The 14679-nt window shown below is 43.8% G+C and overlaps 1 protein-coding gene across 1 annotated transcript in view; it reads left to right on the top strand.

Moving 5' to 3' along the window:
• ppfibp2b (PPFIA binding protein 2b) overlaps window positions 1-14679 on the top strand; it is a 242077-nt gene that overhangs the window by 116628 nt on the left and 110770 nt on the right. Inside the window, exon 3 of the mRNA XM_084315553.1 lies at window positions 5254-5456. Within this exon, the coding sequence (XP_084171679.1) occupies window positions 5254-5456 (203 nt within the window). The remainder of the gene's footprint in view (window positions 1-5253; window positions 5457-14679) is intronic.

Genomic DNA, 14679 nt, shown 5'->3' with positions numbered 1-14679 from the left:
GCCCCAAAACAGCGTGGAATACATATTTCCAGTATCCAGCGTTGGATCAATAAACGCGATCGATATTTGGAATGGCGATCAGGAATTGGAATAATCTTTTTGGAGAACATCTGATCTGAGGTAAGGAATCTATTTTACCAGTCTTAGGATAATCAGAACATTTTTCACAGAGATATCAGCGTGTGCGATCAGGAAATAAGAGATTTGATTTTTCAGCCCACTTCTATAGCGTGCATAAGTACACATATACTATTGATAATCTAGCGTTTATTTGAAAACAATTCATAAATAGGCCGAAAAATGACAACGTTTTTTGTGTATTCCAGTATATTCCAGTAAAGGGCGTTTATCACAGAATCTTTACATTTTCCTGAAACTTTCAAAAAACGAGTTTTTCAAAATGGTATAAAACGGAAATGAACCGATTAAAAAACAATCCGTTTCGACAATGTTGACTGCAAATAAGTCATTGATAAGCGACGGCCAGATTAGACACATAGCCATAATTTAAGACATAGTTTATGCGTTTGCAAATATGAGAGCTCTATCATTGAAGTGGACGCTGGCATACGGAGCCCTTTAGTGCTCCACATGGCTGGCACTCAAAGTGTTAAACTCCCTTTACGTTTATCACTCAGACCACTTATATCAATGTCATATTTTTCAATAATTTTAAGAAGCTGGTCTTTAGTGCAATGCAACCAGTGATGCCACAGATTACTTGTAAAAGTAATCTGATTACTGATTACTGATTACTCCTTTAAAAAGTAATCTAAGTTACTTTACTGATTACTTGATTATCAGAGTAACTTAGTTACTTTGAAAGTAACTAGGTTACGAAGTCGTCGTCGTTCCCCCAACAGTTTTTTTAACCGCTTTATTGAAAGTGCATAAATTGTTTTTAACTTGTTTCTCTGCACATAACGTAAATTGTTAAACTAGTGCTTCAGCTTCTGTACAATCAAGTATGGTAAAGCAACAGTCTATGATGCTCACAGCATTAGAGCAGCCAGCCAGTGGTTTTACAAAACCAGTGTATCACATCTAACAAATGCAGGCTGAACTATTCAATTATATCAACTGTAACTATTAAATTGTTTTTATAAATGTCTCTCTATAAACATACAATCAGTCTCTCTTTAACATGTAAATTAACTGTAAATCTGGCAAATAAGAGCTTTTGCTCTGCCACCATCAACCCTCCTGTACCTAGTCGAAGCGTCGGCTAGTGTTGTGATTCCAGATGCTTTCAATGCAATTGGATGTGCTGTTTTTAGCGGTAGACAGTATTTTGTTTCCTCCGCCGTGAAGTAGTGACTGAGGCTACGTTTAGACGAGCGTTTTGGGGTGGAATTCTGAACAGAAACGGCAAAAGTCATCTTGCGGTTTCACTTTTAATTTTGCCAAGCGTTTTGGGGTGGAATTCTCCGACGACGGAGCCCTGCTGTCACACGATTGGCGCATATGTCACATGACGTGCTGTGAAGACCCGCCCTACTCTGCCTCTGATTCGCAGACTGTGGATGGGGAATGTGATTGGACCAAAGCAGAGTCACTCAGAGACAGAGGGACCAGTCACGCCGCGGGACACATTCTTGTATTTAACCCTTTCACTGCCACACCACGAAATAAAATACTGCATTCCGCCTGCATTATGAATTTATGATGAGATAGTAACGAAATAGTAATGCACAGCCACTTGGACAAGTAACTGCAATCAGATTACTGGCTTTTAAAGATTAACGCGTTAGATTACTATTTTCGGGGAAAAGTAATCAGATTACAATAACGCGTTACTGGCATCATTGAATGCAACAAACTCCTCTATCCCAGCCATAGTAGACTAGGCTACATCTTTTTTTTTTTTTTTTTTAAGATTTATTTTTTAGCGTTTATCGCTTTTTTCTACTGGGCAGTCCAGTAGAGAGAGAGAGAGAGAGAGAGAGAGAGAGAGAGAGAGGAGGAGCGGGAGACAGAGTGGGGGGGAAGACATTTGGCAAATAACGCCGGGTCCGGGAATCGAACCCGGGTCGGCCGTGCCGCGACGCAGCGCGTTACATGGTTTGCCACTTGGGCGCCCCACTAGGCTACAGCTTAGCAGAGAAACACCATTTTTCTTTTTACAAAATTCCAAACCAACCGACTGCCAAGTCAACTAGTACGTACAAAAGGAATACTGGCGTGGAAGTCCCTCTCTACATAGACTGCCTATCTGAAACTAAACTACCATTACTCACCCTAGTCTTCATGTGGATTAGCGGTGGGATATTAAACACTTACCCAGTAGCTGGTTCCTCACCTGACAGCTCTGGATGTGTACCTGAGATAACTGCTCTAACCACACAGAAATAACAAGTCACTTGTCACAAACCGGCCGTACGGCCATGACAAAGAGGGAGACGCAGACAACCAAAGTCAATGAACAAATTATTTATTTAAGACAAGGAAACACTTCCTTTTTTCTTTTTTTTTTTTTCTCCATTTTCCTCCGATTTTCTCCCCCCCCCTTCCTGGTCGCTGCGCACTTACCCCCCACAGTCAGATCATCTGGGAGAGTGGAGGCTATCACGTGCTTCCTCCGACACACGTCCAGCCAATCACCGCTTCTTTTCACCTGGCAGCGCGGATCCTCCCTGAGAGGGCGTAGCGTGTGGAAGGATCACACTATCCCACTCAGGTCCTATCCGCGCTTAGCAGGCGCCCCGACCAAACTGTAGGAGTCGCTGTTTACAACGACCTGGACCCACCCCGCCAGCTTCTCCCACCCTCTAATACAGCCAATTGTATTAGTGTGAACGGCCAGCCAAGCTGGTGACAACCCCGGAGCTGTGAGCTGGATTCGAACAGGCGAATCCAGCTCACAGCTCCGGGGTTGGTGACGAACGCAATCGTGACGAACGCAATCTCCGCTACGCCACCTAACCGCAAACAAGGAAACACATCCTAAATTAAACTAACAGTGGCGTATGAAGTCAGTGATATCAGTAGTGTAAGTGAGTGCATGCATTGTAAAGTGTATAGGTGTGTCGTGTTGTATAATGCAAGCAGAAATCACAAGCACCAAACTAAACTAACGGCGTCCCATACGGAGAGCGCCCAGCATCTGAGCTCTGCACGTCTTTTAACACTAGCACAGCCGACAATGTATCCTCGTCACTTGGTCGAGCTCCAGCTCTGTCACTCAATGACTTTTCCTAAAAGTACCCCGTTTTATCTGGCACGGTTTCTGAAATTTCAAAATGACTTCAGGAAAATGTAATTACGTTATTCCACATATGGGCCGTTGGAACAGCGAGCGTCTAGCGCAGGGGTGGCCAACCCGTGGCTCGCGAGCCGCATGTGGATCTTTGCTCGTCAATGTGTGGCTCTTCCATTCAAAAATATTTCAATATTTTCTTTTTTAAATTTTCTTTGAATTCTTTTTTTTATGTCACTCAAACCTTTGTGGTAAACCTCATGTTTTTATATTCAGAGGTAATTATATAGTTTACACTGTTTATTTTTCTCATATTTCTCATATAAGCTGTCGGGTCATCTGACCCGTTCCTGGCGGGAATTAGTGGCATTTTCTCCATGGCTGTGCTAGTGTTAACAGGGAGCATGGGAACACCGGGCCCAGGTGTTTCCCGTTGTGCTGATTAGCACGCCAGCCACGCCCACCTCCAGTACCTGTCAATACAACACAATACAATAGGCAGACAATGGAGACAGAGTGGAGGGGGTTGTAACACCTTGTGTCTCACCTGATGCCCCCCCCACAACAATTCTGTACATGGATCTACCCAGAATGCCTTTCTCTCACACTATAAAGAAGACTGACGTCTTACTGGACTCTGGAGCTCTCCTGGGGACATCAGGCCATTGTCCTCGTTGAGTCATCCACATATAACTCTGATAATAAACCTAGTGTTTAACCAAGTCTATATTTGATCTACATTCATTGATCCGTTATATTCTAGCACTATTTCCGCTGGACATTGACTTTGATTGGCCAAAATTTGCCGATAGTCGACTGGTAGTCGACTACCCCCCTGAATGCAAAAATAATTGAATACACAAAAAATTATAAATATATAATTTTTTCTTTGATGATTCCATTTGGGCTGTGGGGGGTGCTTAATGTCTGAAGAAGTTGACTGAAGGCTTCTTGTCTTCTGCGAAAGCATGCAATTGGTCCACTGATGGATACATGATTTGATGACTTGATATTTGTCTAGTGTGTTCATTAGACGGGTGAAGTCCTCTTTCAGTGCCTCTGTGCCCGTTTTCTTAGGCAGTTAGCCTTGCTGGTATGCGCGCCATTAGCGTTAGCCACGCTTCTAGGCTTTTTTTTTTTGGAAAGAATGATGTATTTATTTTTTGTATTCGACTAAGGTTGGCAGTCGACTAGAGCTCCTCCGATCAATTAGTTGACTATTCGACTAGTTGAGGTCAGCCCTACTATGTACGTAGCCCATGTTATTGCAACACGATCAAACCTTTTCTCACACTGCTCCTTGATTTGACCAACTTATGTGCTGTAGAATGTTTCTTGTTTTCAGACTTTATGCCAACACTTGCCATTATAAAGAGCCCATAAGTGTCAGTGATAAACTCACAGGTTGTTTTTATCAGTGCTGCTGTTTATTGATTTTGGAGTCATACTGGAACGATATAGAAGCACTACTTCACAATACTGTTATTCTAATGCGTCCAGATGTGTGTGTGCATGTGCGTGTGCGTGTGTTGCAACTGCCAGGGAAATAATCCAGGTGTCATTGACATTTGGACACAAGGAGGGGGATGTATGGCTCTGATTAGTTCTACATACCAAGTAATAGCCATTGTTACGGTGTTACTGAAGTATGCACTCAGTGACTCAGTGTGCATGTGTGTGAAGTGTGTACTTGCCACGTCTTTAAACCAAAGTAGCTGAAGAGGTTTAATGCAATTAGAGTTCAGTAAAAAATAAAAAAAATAAACTGTTCCACTGTACTTAACTAGCTCTGAAAAATAACAGCACTGCCCTCTCTTCCTTCTCTCTCTCTCTCTCTCTCTCTCTCTCTCTCTCTCTCTCTCTCTCTCTCTCTCTCTCTCTCTCTCTCTCTCTCTCTCTCTCTCTCTCTTAGCTCTATCCCTGTCTCTCTTCCCTCTTGTCCCTCTCTGCCGGCGGTTTTCTTTGGACAACTTTTCACTCATCAGTGCCAATTCTAAATAACTCTCTCCATCTCTCCCTGCCTTCATCCCCTCTCTCTTCATCTCTCCTCCCCTCAGGCTCCAAGGCGACAGAGTTTTCTAGCGGTCTGTATGACCTGGGTTCTCCTATCAGTGCCGGTCCGCTCCAGGTGGTTCAGCTCGCCGAGGATCTGAAGTTGGCCTTGGAGCTCCAACCCAACCAGGAGGAGCGAGACAACCTCAGGGCCCAGCTGTCCACGGAAACGGCACAGGCTCTCGTAGACTGGCTCTACAACAGAACGGTGAGTTTTGTATTAAATGCAGAAGCGTTGGATTCATGTGTAACACAGGGTTGTTGTGTGAAGCCGAAACAAGACGGTTGGTCCCGTGTAGCTGATTGATTGAAAACTTTATTAACAGATTGCAGAATGGGTACAATACAGTACAGCTCAATACTAACAACTGCTAAGAGGATGCAGACCAGAAAAATAAAAGCTCGGTAAGAAGAGCATTGGTTACTCCCATTAAAGGATACCCTCTTATCAAGCAGGCAGAAAAGTGAATTTTATTTTTTACTTGAGGACCGCATACTTGTTTTGCCAACCAAAACAACATACTTTATCCTTATAGCACATGCATGAGCCTGGTCTCTTTTGAAAGATGACATTCTGAAGTTTCTGATTCCAGAAAAGAAATTCACTTTGAGTGCTAACGTAATAGAGTAACATAGGTCTGAACTTGAGTTGTAGAAAAACTTGTTACTCAAGTTTTTCTGTAGTAGTTAGTAGTCCAGAGGTATTTATTCCCCAGAAGGTGGAATGGCTTACAAATCCAGACAGAGCCATAGCCTGAAGCCTTATGTAGTACATATCCAAATTCCATAAAGATCCATTCAGAAATGAGTGATTAGGAGTGATTTTGGTAAACTGTGTACAAAGAAAAATTCAGTTTTCTCATAGACTTCAATTCATTCAGCGGTTTTTCTCTTCCTGTTTTCGAGTTAAATTCTTTTTGTTTTTAGATCCCCATGTGGGATATCATTGGAAAGCCACACTCATTGGCCACAACCCTCCACAATAATTTTCGAGATCGGATCTAGATTGACGGAACTACTGCAGCCTGAGTCTGGAGTGGTATTTTGCGCAATACCGTGTACTTTGCACAAGCCTCAAATACTGGCATGTAACCCGAGAACCGCTCAATGGATTTTGTCACCTGAAAGGGCTATCCACAGGCAACAAATGGGGCTTTAATTCGATATATATATTGTATTACAAAATATGCACACCCGAGCCACTAGGGGTCGCCAAAGTGCCGGTTGCAAAAAGTCAGGAACACGCCAACATTATGGGAAATGCACTCACAGTCTTCTCTAGAGTCAGACAGAATATTTCGGCCCGGTACAAGATTTATTTCACGCCGGGAAACGAACCAGTAACCTACCAGTCGACTTCTCTACCTCCTGAGCCGCTGTCACCCCACGGCTATTAGCAGTAGCCATACCTTACCACGGTTAAATAAGAGAATTAGGGAAGAGAACGAGAGGAGAATCGTCAATAGTTTTAAATTTCATTGAATATAGAAATTGTTTTCATTTTCAATTCTGTTTTGAGATTGTTACATCTCTAATTACATTATGTTACATTGCATTGTGTTGCCTCAGGTTGGTGTTAAGCTATGTCACTGTAAATTGCGTTATGTTATAGCTATCAAAACATGAATATAGAACGTATTAGACGGGCCATCGTTCTCAAATCTTTCATCGGTACAGCTAAGATGCTTTACACATTTTGTCCCCAGTTCTGTGTACCAAACTCCTCATGTTTTCACTGGTTGTGGGGGCCCCCCGTCTGGTTGTGGCGGCCCCCCGTCTGGACCACGAGAGATGCAGTGAGACGTCCTAGAAGAGAGGTCCAGCTGTGTCCCTTCACAGGGCCTTTTTCAGCCGGGGATATTTTTGTTTAGAGTCTGCTCTGTTTTTTTCTTTCCCCATTTTTTCCCAAGGTCAAAGTTGTTCATAACAAATTAGCGAATAGAGAGGGTGGATTCATCAGCAGCTGTGAGAGGAGCCAGAGCAGGATCAGAGGTGTAGGATCACGGATCAGGCTCCCATTAACCTCTTAAGCCCCGGCCATTATTTAAAGAAAATGAGCATGTTCCTGGTATCTATGGACCTCGGGGAATGTATTCCCAGTGTCAGAAATATTGTGTCTTGCTTGAGTAAATTTGAATGAACCAAAGGACAATATAAAGGTAAACAAACAATATAATGTATTTTATGGCAATAACGTTGAGTTTTTTTCGACCCGTGAGATATAAACACGACAATCACCTCAATATTTAGAAGAAAAAAATTGTTGGACTTCCGTTGTCTGCGGTTGGTGTGAGCTGAGTAGTGTAGTTATATGAAATTTAGACGTCCATCGAAAGCCCTGGGTCTCCTCTTTCTTAGGACTACAGCGATTTCATGAAGGCTTCCTTTTCTTTGCATCTAAGGGCGCTTTCACATATAGTTTTGGTGGACTCGGTGCGATTCGGGGGGGGTGAAGTTGCAACATTGTTGCATTCTTGGTTCGGTCTGCATTCACATTGCAATTCGTCAAGCGCACAAAACTTTCGGAACAATGTCACGCGGTCGAAAGTGGCGCTCGTCTATTGGACACAATAGAGAGTGGAAATGTGTGTGTGCGTGACTGCGAGCCCTAACGTGTGTGCGCAGCGTGCACGTGTGTGTGTGTGTGACTGTGAGCCCTCTGGACTACAAGTGTGCCTGGGTTAATGTTTCCATCTGGTGCAGGGCTAAAGAGCTCTGGTGTGAAGTGAAGAGAGAAACACTGTACTAGACACACAGAAATACAGACTCCAGATCAGCGGAGGCGTCACAATTTTCAGTCGGTGGCGGTGCTGGTGATGCCATCTGATGGGTCTCTCATCTTCAAAAGACTCAACGATATGTTTCGGGCTGGATGTGGGTCTTGTGCCAAGTATAACGTCCAGGTCATCGTACCAAGGGAACTTGTCTTTCTCGTCCCCCGAACTCCCACTTTTTCGAAGCAAGTCACAGACTTTAAATAGGCTAATTGTTTTTTCAGCCTGTTATTCGTTTTAACTTCTTTAATTCACATTTCTTTAGTTTGCAATAATGCAACTGCAAGCCAATGTTCCGAGACATATTTATATATTTGTTATTGTTAGGCTATTTGAATCCACCATTTAGGGCTAACGGTGTATTCAAATAGCCGAACAAGTTTTATGTAATATGTCTCGGAACATTGGCTTGCAGTTGCATTATTGCAAACTAAAGAAATGTGAATTCAAGAAGTTAAAACGAAGTTTAGCCTATTCAATCGTTTTAGAAGGCTATAGCCAAAGTTGCCTTTTACGCACCGCGTAGCCTATATTTTACGCACTGTGTTTAGCCTATATTAAATAATCTAATTGTTTTTTTTCAGCCTGTTATTCGTTTTAACTTTCAGCCTGTTAATAAATATGTGTTGTTAATTCAGTATTTAACTTCTTGAATTCATATTTATTTAGACTATGCTAATTAAAAACACAAATGTTATGGACATCTAATTTAATTCTCTGCTTATTTATTAATATATTGCTGACGCAGTTTTTTTTATTTTGATGTGGCATTGATCCATTGTTCTATTGAAGCCCATTACCACCATCCTCTCGCTAAACAACTTGTACACTGCGTTGTTTTTATGAGTGCCCACAAGTAGCTGTTTAATTTGGTCTTCTGCCCATATTTCTATCAGGGCTTTTACCTCGTGTCATGTACGAAGGTCTAACGACCGCACCTGAAGAGTATCTGGAGTAAACTGTACATGAACAGAAACAGCCTCTCTCAGTAAATGTTTTCAAAATAGTCCCGGGCAGGTAGGTAATAACAAACACAAGGCGTTTTCAAATGGTAAATTAAGGTTTTATTCAAATGTGGGGGTTTCAACCCACTGCCTTTTCCCAAAGGGAAAAGGGGATGTCGTCGGTGGGGATTTCAACCCACACACACAAAGGGGAAAAAGGGATGGGAGGACAGACAAGACATACATATGAGATAACTCAACAAACACTTAGTATTCACAATACTACCTTAGGCCCATCTCCGGCCACCACAGCTGTGGAGTCTAACCCACACTCCATGCAAACAAGACAGCACCATGCCACACAGTATTGTGCTCAGGCCATATGTAAGCTAGACAGCAGCCTCCCTACTGTGCCACAAGGCAGGTCACTCCAGCCACGAGACTCTCGTGTGTGTGTCATCTTTCCGCTTATATTCACTCATCCAACTAACTGCCCACAGGTGTACTCAAGCAGGTGCAATCAGCTCAATCAGGAGGATGAGTGGTCTCTGGGAAAAAGAAGAAACAGCATTAGAAGATGACACATCACACCACCAATAACAACATAGCCCACTCAGGATACCAATCTGATGTTCATATGGCCTCCTAATACAGTAACAATGATAATGTCCAACCCACGTACATCACACCTCCCCCCATAAGAGCGAACCCGCAGGGTTAGCAAAACATTATCACCCGTTATCAACCAACATTCGATTAGCATCACAGAATAAAAAAAAAAAAAAAAAAATAGAAAAGTCCACAGACAAAAAAAAACAGCCTACACCACAAAACCAACTAGCCCCACCCCCAGATCTACCCCAGACCTACCCCCTGGACAAGGCATCAGCCACAACATTGTCTACGCCCTTCCTCGCTCTTCCCTGTCTCTCTCCCTCTCAACTGCTCTTTCCTCTCTGTCAGCTGCTCTGTCCTCCCTGTCTCTGTCCTCTCTGCGCAACAGCGCTCTCTCTTCCATCTGGAGACGGGCCAAACGCAGACTAGAGCGTGCATGGCCAGAAGACGTGGAGTCTTTATCCGAATCGCCCGCGGCCTCACTTTCAGCTCCGGCCGTACTACCATCCTTCCTAATAGCACCACCATCCGTGTTAAGATCACGTAAGGGAGAGTTAACCCATTCGCTAGTATGTGCAACCTCCTGATCACTATGACTCACTACTCCCTGAGCCGGGCTAAACATCAGTTGCTCCACCAACCCCGCTATAACAGCTGCCTTCATATCCGCCTTGGATTGGGAATTTTGCACAGCAATATCATAATGCCTAGCAATAAGGCCTAATTCCGCCTTAGTGCAACCTTCCACCTGACCCTCTGTCGGATCCGCCATAAAGGCTTCAAAAACAAATGCCGACACAGCCATATTATGTTTTTATGCGTGTGTAAAAAAAAACAAAAAAAATTACATATATATCACGTCCTCACTTAATTAACCATGACCGTGCACAATAATAATAGACACATTCTGCTTTCATACCTCTTAACCAAAACAATCCAACTGACCACATCTACTAAATGAAAATAATAACAAATGGTCCTAACCACTCAACTAGGAGTCACCTGTGTCACTCTAGCCTATCCCAGATAAACTACTCCACTAGCTGGATGAAAGGCTACACATATCTTCAATCGCTTACCGATTTCATTGCGCGCTCCACCGGAATCACGACTCGTGCCCCCCACCCTCTAGCCAAGCAGGTGACCCCCCCGTTACCTATGTGGCAGAAAAATAGAATGGTTAAGAGCATCACAATAATAATGGTTTACATCAATCAACTGTGCACGGACAATGGACCCCTACCAATACCAATTTAGAAAACGCTATCTTATTACACCTGATATGCTTCAATCGACAAGTCACCCCGTTATTTTACCAACAAGGAACCATACAATTGCGCAAACTTAACGAGCCCCCATGTCATGTACGAAGGTCTAACGACCGCACCTGAAGAGTATCTGGAGTAAACTGTACATGAACAGAAACAGCCTCTCTCAGTAAATGTTTTCAAAATAGTCCCGGGCAGGTAGGTAATAACAAACACAAGGCGTTTTCAAATGGTAAATTAAGGTTTTATTCAAATGTGGGGGTTTCAACTCACTGCCTTTTCCCAAAGGGAAAAGGGGATGTCGTCGGTGGGGATTTCAACCCACACACACAAAGGGGAAAAAGGGATGGGAGGACAGACAAGACATACATATGAGATAACTCAACAAACACTTAGTATTCACAATACTACCTTAGGCCCATCTCCGGCCACCACAGCTGTGGAGTCTAACCCACACTCCATGCAAACAAGACAGCACCATGCCACACAGTATTGTGCTCAGGCCATATGTAAGCTAGACAGCAGCCTCCCCACTGTGCCACAAGGCAGGTCACTCCAGCCACGAGACTCTCGTGTGTGTGTGTCATCTTTCCGCTTATATTCACTCATCCAACTAACTGCCCACAGGTGTACTCAAGCAGGTGCAATCAGCTCAATCAGGAGGATGAGTGGTCTCTGGGAAAAAGAAGAAACAGCATTAGAAGATGACACATCACACCACCAATAACAACATAGCCCACTCAGGATACCAATCTGATGTTCATATGGCCTCCTAATACAGTAACAATGATAATGTCCAACCCACGTACATCACACCTCGTCATTCGCCCACGTCTGTCCACGAGACATGTTTACCGCGTGCTTGTTTTGCAGTGAATGCGCGCCGCTGTGTTTGTTTTGTTTCCTTCTACCCAAGATGCACAGTTTATCAGGTCACTTCCTATATTTGGTCTTGCGTTTGGTCCGATGAAGCGAACCGAGACCTACGTTTTCAGGCAGACCAGAGTTTGCGTGTTTGGTCCGCACCAGAGTTCGACTGAGCAATCACACCACCCCAAAAAAAGCGGACTATCCGAGGAAACTAACTCCGGTCCGATAGTCCGGACCAAACTTTCACACAACAGTGTGTTTCAAGTTTCAAGTTTCTTTAATAGTTGTCATACAGAAGTACAGAATACTTTTGTACAAAATGCTTCTTACTGTTGCGCTCCAGAGACTGTGCAAGACAAGATAAGTATGAAATAAAATAACATAGTAAAATTAGAAGTAAAAAAAATTAGGTCACAGTGTTCAGTTTAGACATATGTACAATGTTCGATGCAGAATAGACGTAGTTACCATACAATATACAATACTGTGCAGTGTACTAATATACAATACTATATAGTGCAAGGCAGAAATGGAGAAATGGGACGAGGTGCAATTTAGGTACAATTCACAGTAGGTGTACGAGTTGTAGTGCAAATCCTTTATCAATAAATATAAAGTGTAAGTGTATTTGTGTGATCTAAAGTGTGGAGAGTGGGTGCTGCAGTGTGTTGTTTGTTTGAGTGAGTGTGTGCGTGTGGGTGTGTGTGCTGTGTGCATTTGATGGTTGTTGCATAGTGATTATTGTTCGTTTAGCGATTATTGTTCGTTTAGCAGCCTGATGGCCTGGGGATAGAAGCTTCTTCTGAGTCTTTCTGTGCTCGCCTTAAGACTCCGGTATCGCTTGCCTGACCGCAGCAGTTCAAAGAGGCAGTTGTTCGGGTGGCTCGAGTCCTTAATAATTCTCTTAGCCTTCCCCTTGCACCGCTTGTTGTAAATGTTCTGGAGGGTGGGAAGCCCCCCTCCAATTGTGCGTTCGGCTGAACGTGTCACTCTTTGTAGTCTGCTACGGTCTTGTGCAGTGCTATTCCCAAACCAGGAGGTGATGTTGCCGGTCAGGATGCTCTCTATTGTACATGAGTAGAAGTTCCTAAGGATCTTCTGACTGACTTGGAACTTCCTTAGGCGCCTGAGGAAGTAGAGGCGTTGTCGTGCCTTCTTCAAAACACTGTCAATGTGTGTGGTCCATGTCAAGTCCTCGGATATGTGGGCTCCGAGGTACTTGAAACTGTTCACTCTCTCAACCGGTGCCCCGTCGATGCTGAGGGGGCTGTAGTCCTTGACCCCCGACCTCCTGAAGTCCACAATCATCTCTTTTGTTTTGCTGACGTTTAGGGAGAGGCAGTTCTCCTGACACCACTGTGACAGGTTCTCTACCTCTTCCAGGTAGGCCCTTTCGTCGTTGGCAGAGATCAGGCCCACCACTACTGTGTCATCAGCGAATTTGATGATGGTGTTGTTGTTCCGCTGTGCTACGCAGTCATGTGTGTACAGGGAGTAGAGGAGGGGGCTCAGAACACAGCCCTGGGGGGCCCCTATGTTGAGCGTGATGGATGAGGAGGTGCAGTTGCCGGCTCTTACCACCTGGGGTCTGCCCGTCAGGAAGTCCAAGACCCACTGGCACAGGTCATAGTTCAAGCCCAGGTCCCTGAGCTTGGCTATGAGTTTGGAGGGGACTATGGTATTGAATGCTGAGCTGTAGTCAATGAACAGCATTCTCACATAGTTCCCCTGCCTCTTGAAAGCACCCTACCTAAATCGTCCGTTTTCCGGTGCAATGTGGGGAGATTTTTATAAGCTCATATTTCGCTAATAACACTTCAAATCAATGGTAAACAAACATAGTGCAGGGGTGCTCCAGTAGCACACCATGTTACCGCGCTGCGTCGCGGGACTCCGTGCTGCGTCACGGATCTGGTTGACTCCGAGTTCGATTCCCGGACTCGCCGTCATTTGCCGAATGTCTCCCCCTGCTCTCTCTCCCGTTTCACCCTACAACTGTCGGTCATGCTTGACCAGAAAAGCGATAAACGCTAAAAAAAAAAAAAAAAAAAACACATAGTGCTGAAAATATACACTTTGACTGCTGTTTTGATAGGGTTAGGGTCTTTACTCTTGGCTACATTTGAAAAAGAAACGCAACATCACTTAATACGGACTGTATTGATCTATTTGTGACGTGAAATAAATCTCGCCCCGATAAAAGTGAAGAAAATAATACAAGAAAATAATTTTCTTTTGCCAAAATATTTTTTTGCCATGCATTGGTAAATTGCTGGTCCATCCAGGCATAATGTATGCCTTAGTTTTTTTCTTCATGTGCACTTAAACCGTCGTTCATAACAACCCAAACTGATCCCAAGATTATTCTCTGACGTTTTTTTAGGATTACAACACAAGCCTAGACGAGTTTCATGACTAATGTTGTCTAGACTAGAGATATGACGATCTGTGTTGAAACCCGTTGATTCATCCATTTGCCCTGCATCCAATCAAAACGGCCCATAGACCGGAATAGAATGGATTGGAACGATGGCGGGCCTTTCGCGTCAGCTGGCCGCGTGTGTACATGAGGTCAGACTGGGTCAGGGACGGGGTCAGGAGAAGAGGAGAGGAATTTCGCCGGAGTCTCAGAGAAGCTCTATTCCTGGGACTGAGGCGTCCTGCCACGTCTCTGTGATGTTCAGCGCTGTCCCAGTGTTAGATTACTCTTTTCTTTCTTTCTTTCTTTCTGACTTTCTTTCTTCAATCAAAGTATTACAAATGTTTTTATTCATTTGTTTAAGATATATTGCTTTCAGATGTAAGTTTTACTCCATAATCACGTTGACCTCGTTGGAAACGTCATACTCTCACATGAGGCCCATGACTCCCCTTTATCAACTAAAGACTTTTATAAACAATTGACCTTTCGCAACAGTTGTGATTGGAGGGTCAAGAAAAAGAGGGCTGGTTTGAGATAG

Source organism: Notolepis coatsorum (genome assembly GCF_963971535.1).
Source record: "Notolepis coatsorum genome assembly, chromosome: 6".
Lineage (NCBI taxonomy): Eukaryota > Metazoa > Chordata > Actinopteri > Aulopiformes > Paralepididae > Notolepis > Notolepis coatsorum.
Note: the sequence above shows the minus strand (reverse complement) of the source record. Positions and strands in the feature narration are given on the sequence as shown.